This window comes from Ctenopharyngodon idella, chromosome 24 (assembly GCF_019924925.1).
Source record: "Ctenopharyngodon idella isolate HZGC_01 chromosome 24, HZGC01, whole genome shotgun sequence".
Lineage (NCBI taxonomy): Eukaryota > Metazoa > Chordata > Actinopteri > Cypriniformes > Xenocyprididae > Ctenopharyngodon > Ctenopharyngodon idella.
Genome location: NC_067243.1, coordinates 16,812,201 through 16,828,838, shown reverse-complemented (window position 1 = coordinate 16,828,838; position 16,638 = coordinate 16,812,201). Strand labels below are relative to the sequence as shown.

General features: G+C 37.3%; 2 protein-coding genes and 2 non-coding genes across 6 annotated transcripts; 2 read left to right on the top strand and 2 right to left on the bottom strand.

The window, feature by feature from the left end:
- Positions 1-96: 96 nt before the first annotated feature.
- Positions 97-4,884, bottom strand: zpd (zona pellucida glycoprotein d). Of its 3 annotated transcripts, XM_051884695.1 has the most exons (9): positions 4,237-4,470; positions 4,098-4,146; positions 3,918-4,022; positions 3,491-3,699; positions 3,256-3,413; positions 2,946-3,188; positions 792-975; positions 611-716; positions 97-538 (listed from the first exon to the last, which is right to left on the bottom strand). In XM_051884695.1, exons 1-9 carry the CDS (start codon positions 4,258-4,260, stop codon positions 426-428), a joined length of 1,191 nt encoding a protein of 396 aa, XP_051740655.1. In that variant the 5' UTR covers positions 4,261-4,470; the 3' UTR covers positions 97-425. The 3 variants fall into 3 exon arrangements, with proteins under 3 accessions (XP_051740655.1, XP_051740657.1, XP_051740656.1); XM_051884697.1 differs by lacking the exons at positions 3,918-4,022; positions 4,237-4,470 and adding an exon at positions 4,697-4,884; XM_051884696.1 differs by lacking the exon at positions 3,918-4,022 and having other exon boundaries at positions 4,237-4,464.
- Positions 4,885-7,605: 2,721 nt separating this feature from the next.
- Positions 7,606-16,526, top strand: vac14 (vac14 homolog (S. cerevisiae)). Its single transcript, XM_051884686.1, has 19 exons — positions 7,606-8,264; positions 8,596-8,746; positions 8,872-9,039; positions 11,475-11,537; positions 11,637-11,744; positions 11,926-12,035; positions 12,141-12,262; positions 12,338-12,475; positions 12,636-12,776; positions 13,547-13,610; positions 13,842-13,986; positions 14,074-14,139; positions 14,220-14,370; positions 14,467-14,599; positions 14,725-14,899; positions 15,028-15,146; positions 15,327-15,406; positions 15,484-15,634; positions 15,741-16,526. The coding sequence occupies exons 1-19, from the start codon at positions 8,161-8,163 to the stop codon at positions 15,901-15,903; spliced, it is 2,352 nt and encodes a 783-aa protein (XP_051740646.1). The 5' UTR covers positions 7,606-8,160; the 3' UTR covers positions 15,904-16,526.
- On the bottom strand, positions 12,882-12,952 carry trnag-gcc (transfer RNA glycine (anticodon GCC)). Its single transcript has one exon. It is a non-coding gene; the product is annotated as a tRNA-Gly (tRNA).
- trnag-gcc (transfer RNA glycine (anticodon GCC)) lies at positions 13,069-13,139 on the top strand. The gene has a single exon. It is a non-coding gene; the product is annotated as a tRNA-Gly (tRNA).
- Positions 16,527-16,638: the final 112 nt, after the last annotated feature.

The following is a 16,638-nucleotide window of genomic DNA, read 5'->3' as shown; positions in this document are numbered from 1 at the left end:
GTGACATTATGCACGCCATTCTTGGTTTTATAATTAAAAAAAATAAATAAATAAATAAATCCATATATTTAAAAAGAAAAACCAGATGAAGGGAACTGTAATGAAGTCCGTTTATTTAAAAAACAAAAAAAAATTAAGCAAATTCGTTCCAATTTTAGTTCTCACTGCCACCTGTTGTTCATATGCAGTACTGTAATATAAAGTTCGATTTATAGTACGCAAGAAAACAATAACAGCAGCCCTGATTGATGCTGGAAATCACATTCAAGCTTATTTTAATTCAAAAACAGAATTTTCTTGACAGAGCGTATTAAATGGCGCCCATCATGGAGTGCTCACTCGAGGCTAACATTCTAGTTAGCTTGTGTACTTGGGGTAGCTTACCCAACACAAACCACTGTGTGTTGGGTGAAAATGAGTTTTATTTAGGTATTTGTCATGTGTCGTCTGATTCCAGCTTTAGCGATGCTGATAAGGATGAGAAGGAAGATGCCCAGAGTCCAAATCACTCCCAGTGGAAGCACCAATGTGAGGAGATCTAAAATGAGACAATCCATAGTTACATACTACATATGGTATCTATATATTTAAATGCCATATATAAACATACTTATATTGGATCTAACTGGTAGCTCTCGTTTGATTGGTCCATAAGACAGTAGGGCTTGAGCCTGCTCATTCACAACCACCTCTCTTTTGGATATAGTTTTACATTCCTGAAAATAAATCAGGTCAAGTTAAAAATGGAAAATGTGATCGTCCAAAACCTAGCAGGTTAATTAAATGCTTACAGGAATACAAGACCGTCCATCCTCAGGTGTGCAGAGATGCACAGTGCAGTGCAGGTAGAAACTGTGAGGCTCGCGTATAAACCGAAACATATCAAATGAGTAACGGACAGTCGACCCCTCACCGTTTTTTCCTGCAGGGTGCGGCGTACCGTTACCAAATGAAGTTGTTTTGTCATTTGCGCACCTTAAAGACAAATAAGAAAATGTCAAGACATATTTTAAGGGTGAAATATTTTAGTACTGTTAAACCGAGCATTTCGGTACCAGCATTTCCTCCTAGCATTTTGAGTGCTGTTGAGTGGATTCTTAAACACCTCTGATTGGCCGTTGTGTTCACGCACTCAAAAGATGTGTCTGTGACTGGCTACAATGATCAACGCTTAAATAGACATCTTTGACACCAAGCACTTACATAGACACACAGGGGAGAGTTTGAAAGCAGGAATCTATCAAACGTTCCCGCTCCCACTTTCAAACGCTCCCGTGTGTGAATTTTTGCAGGTATAAAAGTAATTTCGAATTGGGATTAGATTCGATTGGGAATTTTACATGAGGGACAAGTGAGACGAAACATTTCCCTATGCGGATTTCTGTCATTAAATTACTCACTCTCATGTTGTTCTACACACGTAAGACCTTTGTTCATCTTCGGAACACAAATTAAGATATTTTTGATGAAATCCAGAGCTTTCTGGCCTCAATAGACTGCAATGTTATTACCACTTTCCACTTTTATGAAGCAACGAGAATACTTTTTTTGTCGACAAAAAAAGTAAACAAAAATAACTTTATTCAACAATTTCTTCTCTTCCATGTCAGTCTCTTACGTTGTTCACGTAGTGAATACAGTGCAGCACTTCCGGGTTTTCTGTCAGAACGCCGGCTCAGTATTGGCCGGCTCCTGCGTCAGCATCATGTTGGCCAATACTGAGCCGGCGTTCTAAAGTAAAAGTTTTTTGTTTTTTTAAGGTTTAACTAGTCCGCTTCAAAACGTAACTATTATGATTCAAGTAACATTCTCTTTATTAACCATCTGGTTTAAAAAAAAAAAAAAAAAAAGTTATTTTCCAAGTGCACCACACCTGAAGTGATCAACAGTGTAAATGTAAAACAAATGACTTATTTGTTAAATATCTCTGCAGAAAATATGCATTAAATATGAAGGCAAATGTTGTACAAACTTATCTTAAACATATCCTATATACTCTGAATGCATTCTGAAAAGTTTTGTAGTGATGCAACATGTGTGATGTGTCCTACATTCATAGAGCGTCACATGAGAGCGGTTAACCAGGCGCGCCGGCGCCATCATGAGGTCGGATAACGGTTCTCTTAACGGTTATCATTGCTGTATTGTCAACATGTCTAATTGTAACGTTTGCTAACATTATTCAAAAACGTGATTTCTCGATTTAAAAATAATAAAATCGAGGGAAAACAATAAATTTGAATTAATCGTAAAGAGAAAAACAAAAAAACAAAAAAAAAAAAAATCGCCCAGCCCTACTTTCTGGGTATTGAAAGTGGTAATAACATTGCAGTCTATCAGAGGCCAAAAAGCTCTCTGATTTCATCAAAAATATCTTAATTTGTGTTTAGAAGATGAACAAAGGTCTTATACGTTTAGAACGAAATGAGGGTAATTAAATGACAATTTTAATATTTGGTTGAACTAACCCTTTAAACTTTAAACAAATTTGCCATGTTTACCACTAAGACTACTTCGTTTGGAAGTGACCTCAGAGTAAAGGTCCAGTCACACTTGTCCTTGTTCAGTGAAATTTCGCATGCAATACCCAGTCATTTAAATAGAAATTTGCAAGATCTGGAGTTTCGTATGAGTGAAAATTTTTTGTGAGATCTTGCTCATGTTCAAGTTGGGCACACAAATTTGCCATGTTGACCAACAGAAAGCTGCGGTTTGAAAGTGACTTCTGTGTGAGCTGTGCTTCATGCATCACTGTTGATTATGGACAAATGGACTTTTTATTTGCCCACAAAAAGATTCACTAACGTGACCAGGCCTTACCAATTTACCAAAACTAGTAATAAATAAAAAAAGTTACTTGCCATGAGAGTGTGTTGATTATTAATGCTAATTAGAGACATGTGGATTTTACATTTACAGACATACGATTCCCAATACTAGCTTACCCGTTTGCCAGCAGTGTGTGGCTAAAGCCTGACTTATCATTAGCTTGAGGAGTCTGCGTAGCCCAACACTCATTGACTTTCAGATGGAAGAAGTCTTCCGGCTCCGTCACTTGGATCTGCACGTAGATTTGATCCCCGAGCTTAATAGTAGGTGGGCTGGTGAAAGCCTCAGTGTATGTGTGATCTTTGAACAAACTCATCTCCACCTTGGCATCCACTTCATCCACCTTGAACATTCTTTCACTTCAAAAACAATAAAATCAGTTAAATACACATCCGTTATCAATATAATTTACCATCAGAGCATTACCTTGAGAAAGAGATGATTGGAAACGCCAGGCTAAGTCTGCGGATGTATGGATAGATGCACTTGTACTCAATCTGCACAACCGGATCTCTTACAATGTTTCCGTAGACAGGTGGGTCAGACATCAGTGTTAAGGAGTATGTAATGTGTGTTACATTCTTCTGTTGAGAGTAGATCCCACTTAGAAATATGTAATATGTAAAATTCTGTTTTTAAAATGAGAAAAATAGTACTTTACCTCCAGAGGTTTACCTCCACAGGCAGTGTACTGGTCCATAGGTGTGTGCACTGTGAAATAGGCTGATCCAGAGATCTCCTCTCTATGTGCACGGCAGCTGGCGTTAACCAAATGAACCGCTTCTACTCCCACATTGTAGTATTTGAAGAACTCTTCTTCCACCAGGATGGAAATGAAGTCTTTGCCACATGTCACATTCATTGTTGCAACTTGAAAAGAAATATATGAAACATATTTAAATCATCTAGTTAAAACAATGTAAAGAAAACAGCTGGTTTATTAGTCTTAGCTGGTGCTTAGTTGGCAAAGAGACCAGGGGCCAGTTGTATAAACAAACAGCTAAACACCAGGCTGGGAGATAAGTTTAAACCAGCTAAGCAAATCGACTGATTTAAGCACTCTTTCAGCAAGGCTGACTGTCCTTTACCCTGGTCACAGAGATCTCCGAAGTAGCCAACTGCACATTTACAAGTTTGCCTCTGTGACAAAATGCAGGTGGTCGGGTCAGAACATTGTGAGATCTCACATTCACCTGGATGAATATATAAATGGCTTTAAAAACTAGACTTCACTGAGTTGACACAATTTCCATCACATGTTACCTTACCAGATATACTCCCAACAGCACAAAGTAAGGCTGCAAGATGCAGAAACACCTGTGAGAGGAAAAATTGCCTGTTAAAATCTTACACTAAAACACTGATATTGTATTGCAACCCAAATAAAATTAAATCAAGAGTTCACACCTTTGATTTCTGGTAGCGTGCCATTTGTATCGCAAAATCCTTCTTTATTTATAATTAGTTTTCTGATAAGCGTTTGGAAAATTGTTTTAGAAAATAGCAATTTTAATATAAGTAGTCTAATGTCAAAGGGTTCTTACACAAGTAAACATGGATTAAATACTTCAGAGACGACACCCTAAATGAATTTGATGAGTGACACCTGCTGACTGAAAACGAGACAACGGGTGTGTTCGACTTGAAGCGGAGCTGGGCAGACAGATCGAAGTATGTCAATCAAAGTATCGCGAGAGCGGTTAGAGAGCAGACGGCTCCGTATGCTTTCGAATCGCTCTCGCGGTACTTTGTAATACAGTCTGCGCCGCTTCAAGTAGAAAACTGACTAGTAACCCCGTGTGCTGGCCGTCTGATTGTTAAAGGATTACTTCACTTTAAAATGAAAATTACCTCAAGATTTACTCACCCTCAAGACATCCTAGGTGTATATGACTTCCTGACGCATCCGAGCTTTATAATGGCAGTGAGCGGGATCAACGAGTATGAGCTGAAGAAAGTGCCCCCATCCACATCCACAGTGGCATAGGCGACATAAGCAGTTGCCTAGGGCGCAAAATGACCTGGGGGCGCCGCACGAATTTTTTTTCTCTCGGAAGAGCGACCTCTTGTGACCACCGTGCGCTCCTACACCTATATATTAAGCAAATACTGACAATTAACAATTTTAGTACTGATCGATCATCGAACTGATTAAAATAACGTTAGAATAAAATAAAATTGACAAACGAAAAATCATAAGATTTGACAACATGTCATGTTGTTAGACTAATTTAAACACTTTCTGCGTCATGACGTAAGTATCATAACGTATTAATTATGCATGGCGCACGCAGTTAAAATAGTTTTGACATTTATGTGCTCTGAAAGTGTCATTTCTAAAAAATGAGTGAAAAAAGAAAATTAGGCAGGAAGCGACGCAAAGAAGAGGAGCAGATATATAGGAGCAATATAGAGGTAAGAATCACAAGCTAAGTAAGTAAGCTTCTGTAATGCTGTTTTAATTTCAGTTACATTACTGCTTGCTTTTAATTCACCAAAAAGTGCACTAAATGTCTTTTGAAAAAGACCATGACTAGGACTATAATCAGGCATTCATTAATTAAAATAATTTAAGTTTAAGTGTGCCATTTTCCACTGTGTGCACAAAATGGAAATGAAATGGGTAAGCTAATTAGATTAACTAGTTAGCTTGCTGGCTAACATCTACAAATAAATTACTATATGTAGCCTTTATTTTGTTGCCTTGAGGCGTGTTCAGTTTTGAAACTGTAATTCTGAAAATATATAGTTTTTTGCACTTTTTTGTTGTCAATTTTGTTGATTTATTATCACAATTTATTTACTACTTATTTATGTTAATACTTATCAGGATGTTATGTTATAGTAAAGTTTTGAAAAATCTGCATATTCTGAATTTTTTAATGGTGGGGGTGGTTGGGGGGGTGGGGGGCTGGGGATCTAAAATCTCGCCTAGGGCACCAACAGAGCCTGGGCCGGCCCTGCGCATCCATTAATCCATCATAAACACGGCTCCGGGGGGTTAATAAAGGCCTTCTGAAGCGAAGCGATGCATTTGTGTAAAAAAAATAATAAAAAATAAAAAATCCATATTTAACAAGTTAAGTAAAATATATATCTAGCTTCCACCAGACCGCCTTCCGTATTCTACTTATGAAGAAAGTGTAAAACTCTCGCAGTTCAAAACGCTTACGCTACGCCTTCCCTATTCAACTTACGGAAAAAAACTTAACGGACGTGACGCCAGTTTACACTTTATTCGTAACTTGAATACGGAAGGTGGTCTGGCGGAAGCTATATTTTGCTTCATAACTTGTTAAATATGGATATTTTTCTTACACAAATGCATCGCTTCGCTTCAGAAGGACTTTATTAACCCTCTGGAGCCGTGTTGAGTACACGTTTATGATGAATGGATGTGGATGGAGGCACTTTCTTCAGCTCATTCTCGTTGATCCCGCTCACTGCCATTATGAAGCTCGGATGCGTCAGGATATTAATATTTCTCCGATTGTGTTCATCAGAAAGAAGAAAGTCATAGGATGGCTTGAGGGTGAGAAAGTGAATCCTTTAAACCAACAATTACACTTTTTTTGAAGTCGGTATAGACCAATAAATAAATAAAAACTAAAATAAAATAATATAAAATAGATAAATAAATAAAGTGATGATTAATAAACATAATTCTTAAAATGACACATAAATAATAGCCTATATGTTAGGTCATACAAACATTATAATATGTAAATATACATACAACATCTTTATTTTTTTCAAGAAATGAAACCTCTCAGCTATTAATCTTGCTATTTTTACCATATCTTTCTATGGCAGAAATAGTAAAAGTCAGGTCCGTAGCCAGCCTATTGAAAAGGGGGGGTCTTTTTTTTCAAAAAGTGGACCTTTTTGCAGTTTTCTCCTCCTTTTGTATTTAATTATGAAATACTTCATTTTGGTGACCTTTTATGCACTAATTTGTGCTGGATTAGCTTGTCTGCTGGTATCTTAACGAGCACGCTTTTTGATGCACCTAAAATATTTACTGCATTGTTGTCAAATTGCTTCCTCATGTACCACCTTTGTCAGTCCATACACAGTTCATAAGTTTAAAGACCACACTAACAACAGAATAGATTTAATGAACTTTACTGAAATATTAATAATAATTCTTCTCATCATCATTTCTTGACTCTCTGTCAATGCCTCTTTGAATAAGACGCGCACCGAAGGAGAAGCATTTCCATTGGCTCCAGTCTGCCGGTATTGGCCAATCACAAAAGTCGATATTGCACAGCCAATATCACTGAATATACCACTATATTTTATTATTATAATTACGCTACATTTATATGGTTATTATATTGTAGACTATTGAGTGGATAAAATATAAAAATCCTTTTAATAAAAAAATATATATATGTGTATATATGTAACCCCTCCCCCCCATCATTCAGAGGCGATGCTTCTTCACCGTTGCTTTGAAAAGTGTATTGCGAGAACTCTCTCTGAACTGCACGCGCGGCACACACACACACGTCCAGCTACAATAATGTATCATATTAATTTAAAACAGCAACCCAGAATATTTGTCACAAGCATTGATTAAAACAATGATGACAATAATCACACACACACAAAAAAAAGAAACACCCGTTCGTTCGAACCACCCGAACCCCCCCCTGCCTACGGGCATGAAAGTAGTATGCTACCTAGTGCGGTTTTGAATTCAGCACCAGTCATATTTTTAAAGAACATGTGACTCTTTTGACGTAATCAAAACAAATCCAATGATCGGCGCTCGATTTACCAGGCGTTGATGTTTGTAGGAAGTCATGTGAGCCGGGACATATGGCGGCTTTGGTCAATTTCTTACATTGAAAAACACTGCGATCTGATTCTGTCATAACTCGCGAGGAAATATTCATCTGGTTTATGTTCTGTACAGAAGCAATCGCGTTTTTTTCCGGATCATCGGCTCTACATTATTTAAGTTATAGAGGTGTTAAGGCTTTTATTCTGCTTTGGCTGTAACTGCTCATCCTCTGCTCTCCGCTTTCAGTTCAGTGTCGCAGACAGCAGGTCCTGTTATTTTATAAGTGATGCTTGTGATGAGAGTCTCCCGCGGAAACAAATTTTAGGGCGTCGTCTTGTCTATAATAATACAAGCGCGTGATGAGGAAAATCTCTTAGATTAAACATTGACACATTTATTCAGTTATACACTAACCGAACTGTCATCTAATGAGACTTTCTCTTAATTCACTCACTGAGTTGTATTCAGAGATCAGTTTTAACATTTGTAGTTGTGCTCTATGCGTAATTTAAGGGGTTTTTCTGAAATACTTTGAAAAAATGAACACAGAAAAGGATTTTTCTCCACTGACACCAAACATTGTGAGAGCTCTCAACGACAAACTGTACGAGAAGAGGAAGGTGGCAGCTCTTGAGATTGAAAAGTGAGTCATAATCCGGTGTTTAGTTGGTCAAAATACTCATGAATAAGATGATATGGATATATTTATTTGCATTCAGTTCCTGTTAGACTTATTTATTCATTTTTATTGCACTGAAAAACATTCCACTGCATGAAGTAGTTTAACATGCATAGTTAGTTTCTCTGAAACAAGTCGTTGGCATTTGTTATTTTGCTCCTATGGAGAGCTTGTCATCTGACATGCCACATGATCTCATTAGTCATGCTTATGATCAATAGCCCATAGTCCAAACAGTGTCTAGCCAGTGTTTTTAAATGAATCATTAGAATGTTTTCCCCCAATTTTCTGCCAGGCTAGTACGAGAATTTGTAGCCCAGAACAACTCTGCACAGATCAGACATGTCATCCAGATATTGGCCACAGAGTTTGCCCTGTCCCAGCACCCTCACAGCCGAAAAGGAGGCCTCATTGGGCTGGCGGCATGCTCCATTGCCCTGGGAAAAGTATGTGAAAACTGAGAGTCTTTGATTTATTGGTACTTATTGAAATTGACTGCTAGATGTTCAGTATGCATGAAATTCCAAAGCAAATATGGTGACTTTGCTTGTTTATCTTTTGTGCTTCTCAGGATTCTGGATTGTACCTGAAGGAACTCATTGATCCGGTTCTTACCTGTTTCAATGACTCTGACAGCCGTCTGCGCTACTACGCCTGTGAGGCCCTTTACAATATAGTGAAGGTTGCCAGGGGAGCAGTGCTGCCCCACTTCAATGTGCTGTTTGATGGGCTTAGCAAGGTAAACTGTGAATCACAGTCACAATGAATCACATATGGTATTTAATGCTAGTTTTGAATAGTTTATTAATCAGTACCATATATACCAAGTATTTAAATTTCTTAGGGGTAAAAAGCAGTGTTGTCATCAAATAAAGGGTTATTATAGTGAACTAAAACTGTCAAATCGATTAATCGCATCTAACATAAAAGTTTATGAATATACGCACACACACACATATTTACAAACTTTTATGTTAGATGCAATTAATCGTGATTAATCGATTTGACAGCACACACAAAAACTAAATACTAAAATAACACTCAATGAAACTTGGTAATTGACTCATTTTTGGTAATTGAAATAAAGCTAAAATAAAACATAAATATTAGGTCAAAAACTTAAAGAACTTAAGCGACAATTAGAAATGTTGCCTTTGCAACTAACTGAAACAAGTTTACATTGAAGTGCTAAAGTTACTAGAACTAAAAAAAAAACTAAGCTAAATAGAAATATTTAAAAACAAATTTAAAGTAAAAAAAAAAAAATGACAAATGCACTAAACAAAATTACTAAAATGTAAACTAAATATATATGTGTGTATGTATGTATGTATGTATGTGTGTGTGTGTATATATATATATATATATATATATATATATATACACATACATATATATATATACACATACATATATATATATATATATATATATATATATATATGTATGTGTATATATATATATATATATATATAACAACTTTTTGATGCGATTAATGGATTTGACAGCACACAAAAAAACAAATACTAAAATAACACTCAATGAAACTCGATAATTGACTCGTTTTTCAGTAATTGAAATAAAATATAAATATTAGGTCAAAAACTTAAATGTCAATTTCAAATGTTGCATTGGCAACTAACTGAAATAAGTTTAAGTTGAAATACTAAAGTTGCTAGAAATAAAATAAATAATAAAGCTAAATAGAAATTAGGGGTGGGACATTTCGCTGTAATAAATCGAACCGTTAGGTTCTCCAACCACGGTTCGGCACGCGCTTGCACCGCGGTTCATCCCAAATCTGACGACGCATCTATAATCTGGTTTGTTGAAAACAATGTGCAAAACAGACAGACGGATTCGGCTAATGTATGTTTCAGTCGATGGATATGCATTATAGTTTCCCAATACGTTACAACAGCGATGATCAAAAGAACATGGACAAAACAGTCACTCGTTGTAAACAAATGTTCAATGACGTGCTGAAAGATCTATGACCAGTCATTTACACCGTCATCACCCGGATGTTGATAGCGCGCGACGCGAGCGCAGGTGAGACCTGAACATCTCACATTGCTATCTGTGTTTAAACTAAACTCATTTAAACCTTGCCAATTTAAACATTCATCCGTAAGACGCGAAAGAGAACTCTCGCGCGCTGTGAGGAGATTTGTGTGTGCGTTCGTCCGAAGCGCGTACATGGAGAGCCGCGTCACAAATACTCTCGCTCAAATCCTCTTTCAAGTCTTGCACCTAAACGGACAAATTCACTCACAAATTATGTCAGCACGCCCATCTTAGCGAGTATCCTAATTCCTAACAAACATAGTAGGTTATGTCTTAAGAGGAAAACGAGACAGACAGCGTATGTGTATCAGTATCAGTGTACTGGATCTTTGAATTATGTCTTAAAGGGACAGCAGTCTAATATTCCTGCTCTCTGTGTTTTAATGTTAATCGAACGACAAAGCACTAAGAAATCACTCTTGACTGAATAGCTTTTGTAACTTCAATAATGTTTCATCTTTATTTAACTATTCAAAGAAGTTTATATGCAGTGTTATTTTATATTTGATTACTTTATTCAATTTCTGTACCTGAAAGCTGTTAGATACCTGAAAAAGCATTGTTTATTTTATTTGTATCTTAGTTCTCATGTATTTATTTGTGCTGTTTCCTGTAGTTAGATTATTTGTTTTTATTTTCTTTATCTTTATTTGACAACTGTCCTATTTTTTTTTTTTTTACTGCACATACCAAACTGTACCGAAACCGTGACACTAAAACCGTGATACAAACCGAACCGTGAGAAATCTGAACCGTCCCACCCCTAATATAAATATTTAAAAACAAACTTAAAGTAATAAAAAAAAATTACAAACGCACAAAACAAAATTACTAAAATTAAAAAAAAAAAAATTAATTATAAAAATAAATACTATACATAATACTGAAATAACACTGGTAAAAAGTTTGTTATAATCTTTTCTAAAAGACAGTAAAAACTGAATGATAGAAAAAAACATTTAATATGTAAGAGGTTATAACACAGGCCTGTTTAACTGTGTTACTGAAATTTTGAACATCATTCCTCTTATACCTTTTTCCTGCTTCAGTCAGTTTTTTTGTTGAGTGACCCACAAACTCACCTCGCGTGTGATCTGCTCTTTACAGCTTGCTGCAGATCCTGATCCAAACGTAAAGAGTGGATCTGAGCTCCTGGATCGGCTTCTTAAGGTGAGTTTGATGAGAAACGTGTGGTTTCAACAGTTAAAGCTTGAAGATATCAAATGAAATGGTGACATAATCTGACTTCCATTTGTCTTTTATTTTAAGGACATTGTTACAGAGAGCAACAAATTTGACCTAGTGGCTTTTGTCCCCTTGTTGCGTGAGAGGATTTACTCGAACAACCAGTATGCCCGCCAATTCATTATCTCCTGGGTGAGTTGAGCACTTTCCCCAATCTTATAGTATTTATTATTCATATTTTGAATTAGCTTTTATTTTTATCTATTTAGCTTTCGATAACCGAAAATGACTTAGTTTCAGTTGATATTAACAACACTGATAATAGTTGCATTATGCTATTGTGACTTCCTGTGATGGTTTGACTCTGCTCCAGATCCATGTGTTGGAGTCAGTTCCTGATATCAACCTCCTGGATTATCTTCCAGAAATTCTAGACGGACTCTTTCAGATTCTCGGAGACAGCAGCAAAGAGATCAGGCGGATGTGTGTCTCTTTATCTTCTGCTTAACCTGAGATTGTCTTTGCCTCTTCCTCTTTTCTGTTTCCTTTTCTCATTTTTAAAAGGCATTAACAGTTGTTGTTCAATAGGTGTGAGGTGGTTTTGGGGGAATTCCTGAAAGAAATTAAGAAGAATCCTTCCAGCGTCAAATTTGCAGAAATGGCCAACATATTAGTCATTCACTGTCAAGTGTCTGATGAATCAAAGTCCAGTGAGTCAGATGTAAAAAATATGTATAAGTAGTGAATAAGTAAGTAGTGTAATTATCTATTTTGTCTTTCCACAGCTAACGATCTCATACAGTTGACGTCTATGACATGGATGAGAGAATTCATCCAGCTTGCTGGGAGGGTTGTATTGCCATATTCCTCTGGCATACTGACAGCAGTGCTGCCTTGCCTTTCATATGATGACCGCAAAAAGAGTATCCTACACTGTGTTTGCATATACTCTCAGGAATCCATTTTATATTAGATGTTTTGTGTGCAGTGGCTTTTAGCTAACTGTTTTTGTGATGTTAATGTGGTTCTGTTAATATTAGGTTGTCACCGCTCAGATCTATTTCCTCAATAAACCATCTCCAGGTACTAAAGAGGCTGCCAGTGCATGTAATCATAGCCTGATGAAGCTTGTGACTCCTGAAGATGATGAAGATGATGAAGAATCACAGACCAAAACTTCCCCTCCAAGTGATGAGACTCTAAAGAAAGAGGGAGATCTGAATGGTAATTTTTTTTTTTTAAATTATATAATTAATATATATAATTTAATTTTTACTTATTTATATTTGTGAAAGAAACTTGAGGGGAAAGAGTATGAAAAGAATCTGTTGCATTGGCCGGGAATCGAACCCGGGCCTCCCGCGTGGCAGGCGAGAATTCTACCACTGAACCACCAATGCATTTCTGCAAAGACTCTGTCGCCCCCTGTCTATCAACAGGAGGAAAGGTCATGCGAGGGATCTTTGACAGTGGCCTCACTTTGGAAGCCAGGGGGCGACGTGAAGTTTTCAGGAACGCATTGGTGGTTCAGTGGTAGAATTCTCGCCTGCCACGCGGGAGGCCCGGGTTCGATTCCCGGCCAATGCATCCAAACTTTTCTTTTTGCATATGCTCCTTTATATTTTCCAAATAGGTCATTTATTTACACTGTTTGGGGTCAGGTTTTTTTTTTTTTTTTCGACAAGAATGCATTAAATTGATCAAAAATGACATTTACATTGTTACAAAAAATTTAAAATGCTGTTCTTTTGCACTTTCTATTCATCAAAGAATCCTGAAGAAAATGTATCATGGTTCCCAATGTTTTCATAATTGATAATTATAAGAGATTATAAATAAATACTGCCAGCAATTGTTTACACATTGTTTTCTTAATGTAAAAGTTCTATTGTTAAATGATCCAGAAATGCTTAATGTTAAATACACTGTAATACTCAAACTTTTAAAAAAAAACATTGCCTGCTTTGATTTGATATCTTTGTTTTTGGTTTTAGATTCCCTAAATGAGTCTCAGGAGTCCGTAGGCTTCAGCAACATCTCTTTCTTCACTCCAGCAAGGTACTTTTCGGCAGTCACTGACTAGAAAACACTGTGTGTCTTTCTTTTTTTGATGTGTGACACATTAAACAGTAAATAATTCATTATTTAACACTAATTGTAATAGAAGAGTCCACCAGTAGCTTTAAACCTGAGTCGTTTACTACTCAGTATAAACGCAACAACAAATTGTCTAGTTAAAAGATCAGAAGCCATTGGAGTTCTGCAAGATCTCTGATTTATGTTGTGTAGTTCTGACAGGTCTGTGGTAAATCTGGATCTGGATGGCATAGTGCAAGTACTGGACAGACATTTACACGATTCGTCCACTGGAATGATGACTCGCATCGCTGTGTTGAAGTGGCTGTACCATTTGTACATCAAGACCCCTCGCAAGGTTTCTTTAAATGTCATTTTAAATAAGCAGTTTCAGGTGATACTAAAACATGCAATGCTGATTCATTTCACTGTATGTTCATGGCAGATGTTCAAGCACACAGATAGTTTGTTCCCCATGTTACTGAAGACACTATCAGATGAGTCTGATGAAGTAAGTCATCATAACTTCAAATCATCTTAGTGTCAATCTACAAGGTGAAAGCTATTTTAAAGAACAAATATGTCTCACAGGTGATTTTAAAAGACTTGGAGGTTTTAGCAGAAATTGCATCATCACCCGCTGGGCAGACAGACACTTCTGGGTTGTGCGACAACAATTTGGATAGCAAAACAGAGCTCCATATTCCAGGTGGCGTCAGAGATGGGCAGCCAATGGTGGTTGGTGAGTAACCAATTCCTGGTATTATTTATATCTGGTTATAAGCCAGTTAATACCAAAATTGTGATTTGTGAAATCAAACCAACATTTATTTACCAGGATCTAAGATGACAGACTTATCTCCCTCAACTCCCAGCATGAACTCATACTTCTACAAGTTCATGATTAATTTGCTCAAGCGCTTCAGTTTAGAGCGGAAACTTCTAGAAGTGAGAGGGGCCTTCATTATCAGGTAAAACCGTCCTAGTTCCATTTAATGAAGACTAGTTCCTCAAATCCATATGAAATGTAGTTCAAGTAGAAACTCCTGTAAGTCTAATCTTTCAAAGTCAGCAAGTTTCATCTACTCCCCAACAGGCAGTTATGTCTCCTCCTGCACGCGGAGAACATATTTCACTCTATGGCGGACATCTTACTCAAGGAGGAAGATCTGAAGTTTGCCTCCACCATGGTGCAGACACTTAACGCTATTCTGCTTACCTCGGCCGAACTGTTCCAGCTGAGGAACCAGCTCAAGGACTTGCACACCCAGGTAACACTTGCTTTGAGGTCTAGAATCTTTAAAACAGATCCAACGCACTATTGAAATCTAGTCAAATTGTTTCTACTTGAGGTTGTGTATCCGTGCTGATAATCATTGTTCTCCTTTTTACCCTTCAGGAAAGCTGTGCTCTTTTCTGCTGCCTATATCGCTCTTGGTGTCACAATCCAGTAGCCACTGTGTCCCTCTGCTTCCTGACCCAGAACTATCGGCATGCCTACGACCTCATCCAGAAATTGTATCCTTGCTGTAAACCGTCTATAATATATCTTTTTGTTCCAGACTATTTTGTTTGCTAGTTTCTAGTTTATATATGTAAAAAAAAAATCTTTATCAAGTCACAAACTACTGAATTTAGTTAATCAAGGAGTGTTGAAACTTTTAATTATGAAAAAACCCCTTTACTTGAGCTGATCAGCGGAGATCTGGAGGTAACTGTGGACTTCCTCATGGAGGTGGATAAACTTGTGCAGCTAATCGAGAGCCCTATCTTCACCTGTGAGTGTTTCTGCAAACTGTTATTCATATTGAGGATCGTTTTCAGCTCTCCACGCTAACACTCATTCTCTTTGCAGACCTTCGTCTGCAGCTACTGGATGTAGAGCATAACCCGTATCTCATCAAGGCTCTGTACGGCCTGTTGATGTTGCTTCCTCAGAGTCAGGCCTTCCAGCTGCTCTCGCATCGGCTCAGCTGTGTGCCAAACCCTGAACTCATGAGGACCGTGTAAGTACCTGAACAGCCAAAGCTGGTCTGTTCTCATACTTCATAAATAGTTTGATATCTTCTAAATTGAATAGTTGGCCTATTCTCAAGTGTTTTAATTTTCCAGAGAAGACCCAAAGGCACCCATCAAGGACAAACGATTGACCCAGCCGCACATTGACTACAGTGAACTGCTCCAACACTTCGACCGAGTCCAGAGCAAACACCTGGAAGTGAGGCATCAGAGGGCGGGCCGCTCTGAGCACCCAGACAGGAAGTTGATGTTGTAAAGGGTCACAGACAGGACGAGGTTACGTAGCCTTTGTCTGAAAACTATGGTACACAGGAGACCGGTGCCTCAATATGACCTGTAGTGGGCATTTATGTCTCATCTTGTTCAGATTTTAATGTATTCTACCTACTATAGACATGAGGGACTTTGATGTGCTTTATTTTTAAGCTACGTGAAGTGCTTTATGTTCAGGTGCTGGAGTTGATGTACTACATACACACTTGGACATAATTTGACTTGGTAATCTGTTACAGATTAAGGGCCAATGGTTATATCATTCCCAACTCGCTGGTTTAATGCAACCCTCTCCAGAACATTTGTACAGATCACCCTGCACGTACCCCTGAATGTTTATTATTAGGAACTTTTAATCTAAAACATTACATGTACTGTAAATGTGTCTTGAATGGACAATTTTTTTTTTTTTTTTTTGTATTGTGATTTTATCTCTCACACAATCCTCATCAAATAATTTTCACTCTTAGCATTCCCATTGGAGTCTGCTTGTCCATTTCATTGTTTTTTCCACATTAACACATTTACTCTTGGCCTTATGTACATGCAAGCCATTTTTTCTGTAATGTGAAGACAAAGTTACAATAAAGTGGAACATGATCATTATATCGTTTTTGTTGTCTTTAATCCGATGCTTTTTGTCATCACGAGATCCACAGAAAAACTCACCTTTTACAATCCAGCAGGTGGCGCTATGGTATTACTTTTTCTAAGAAAA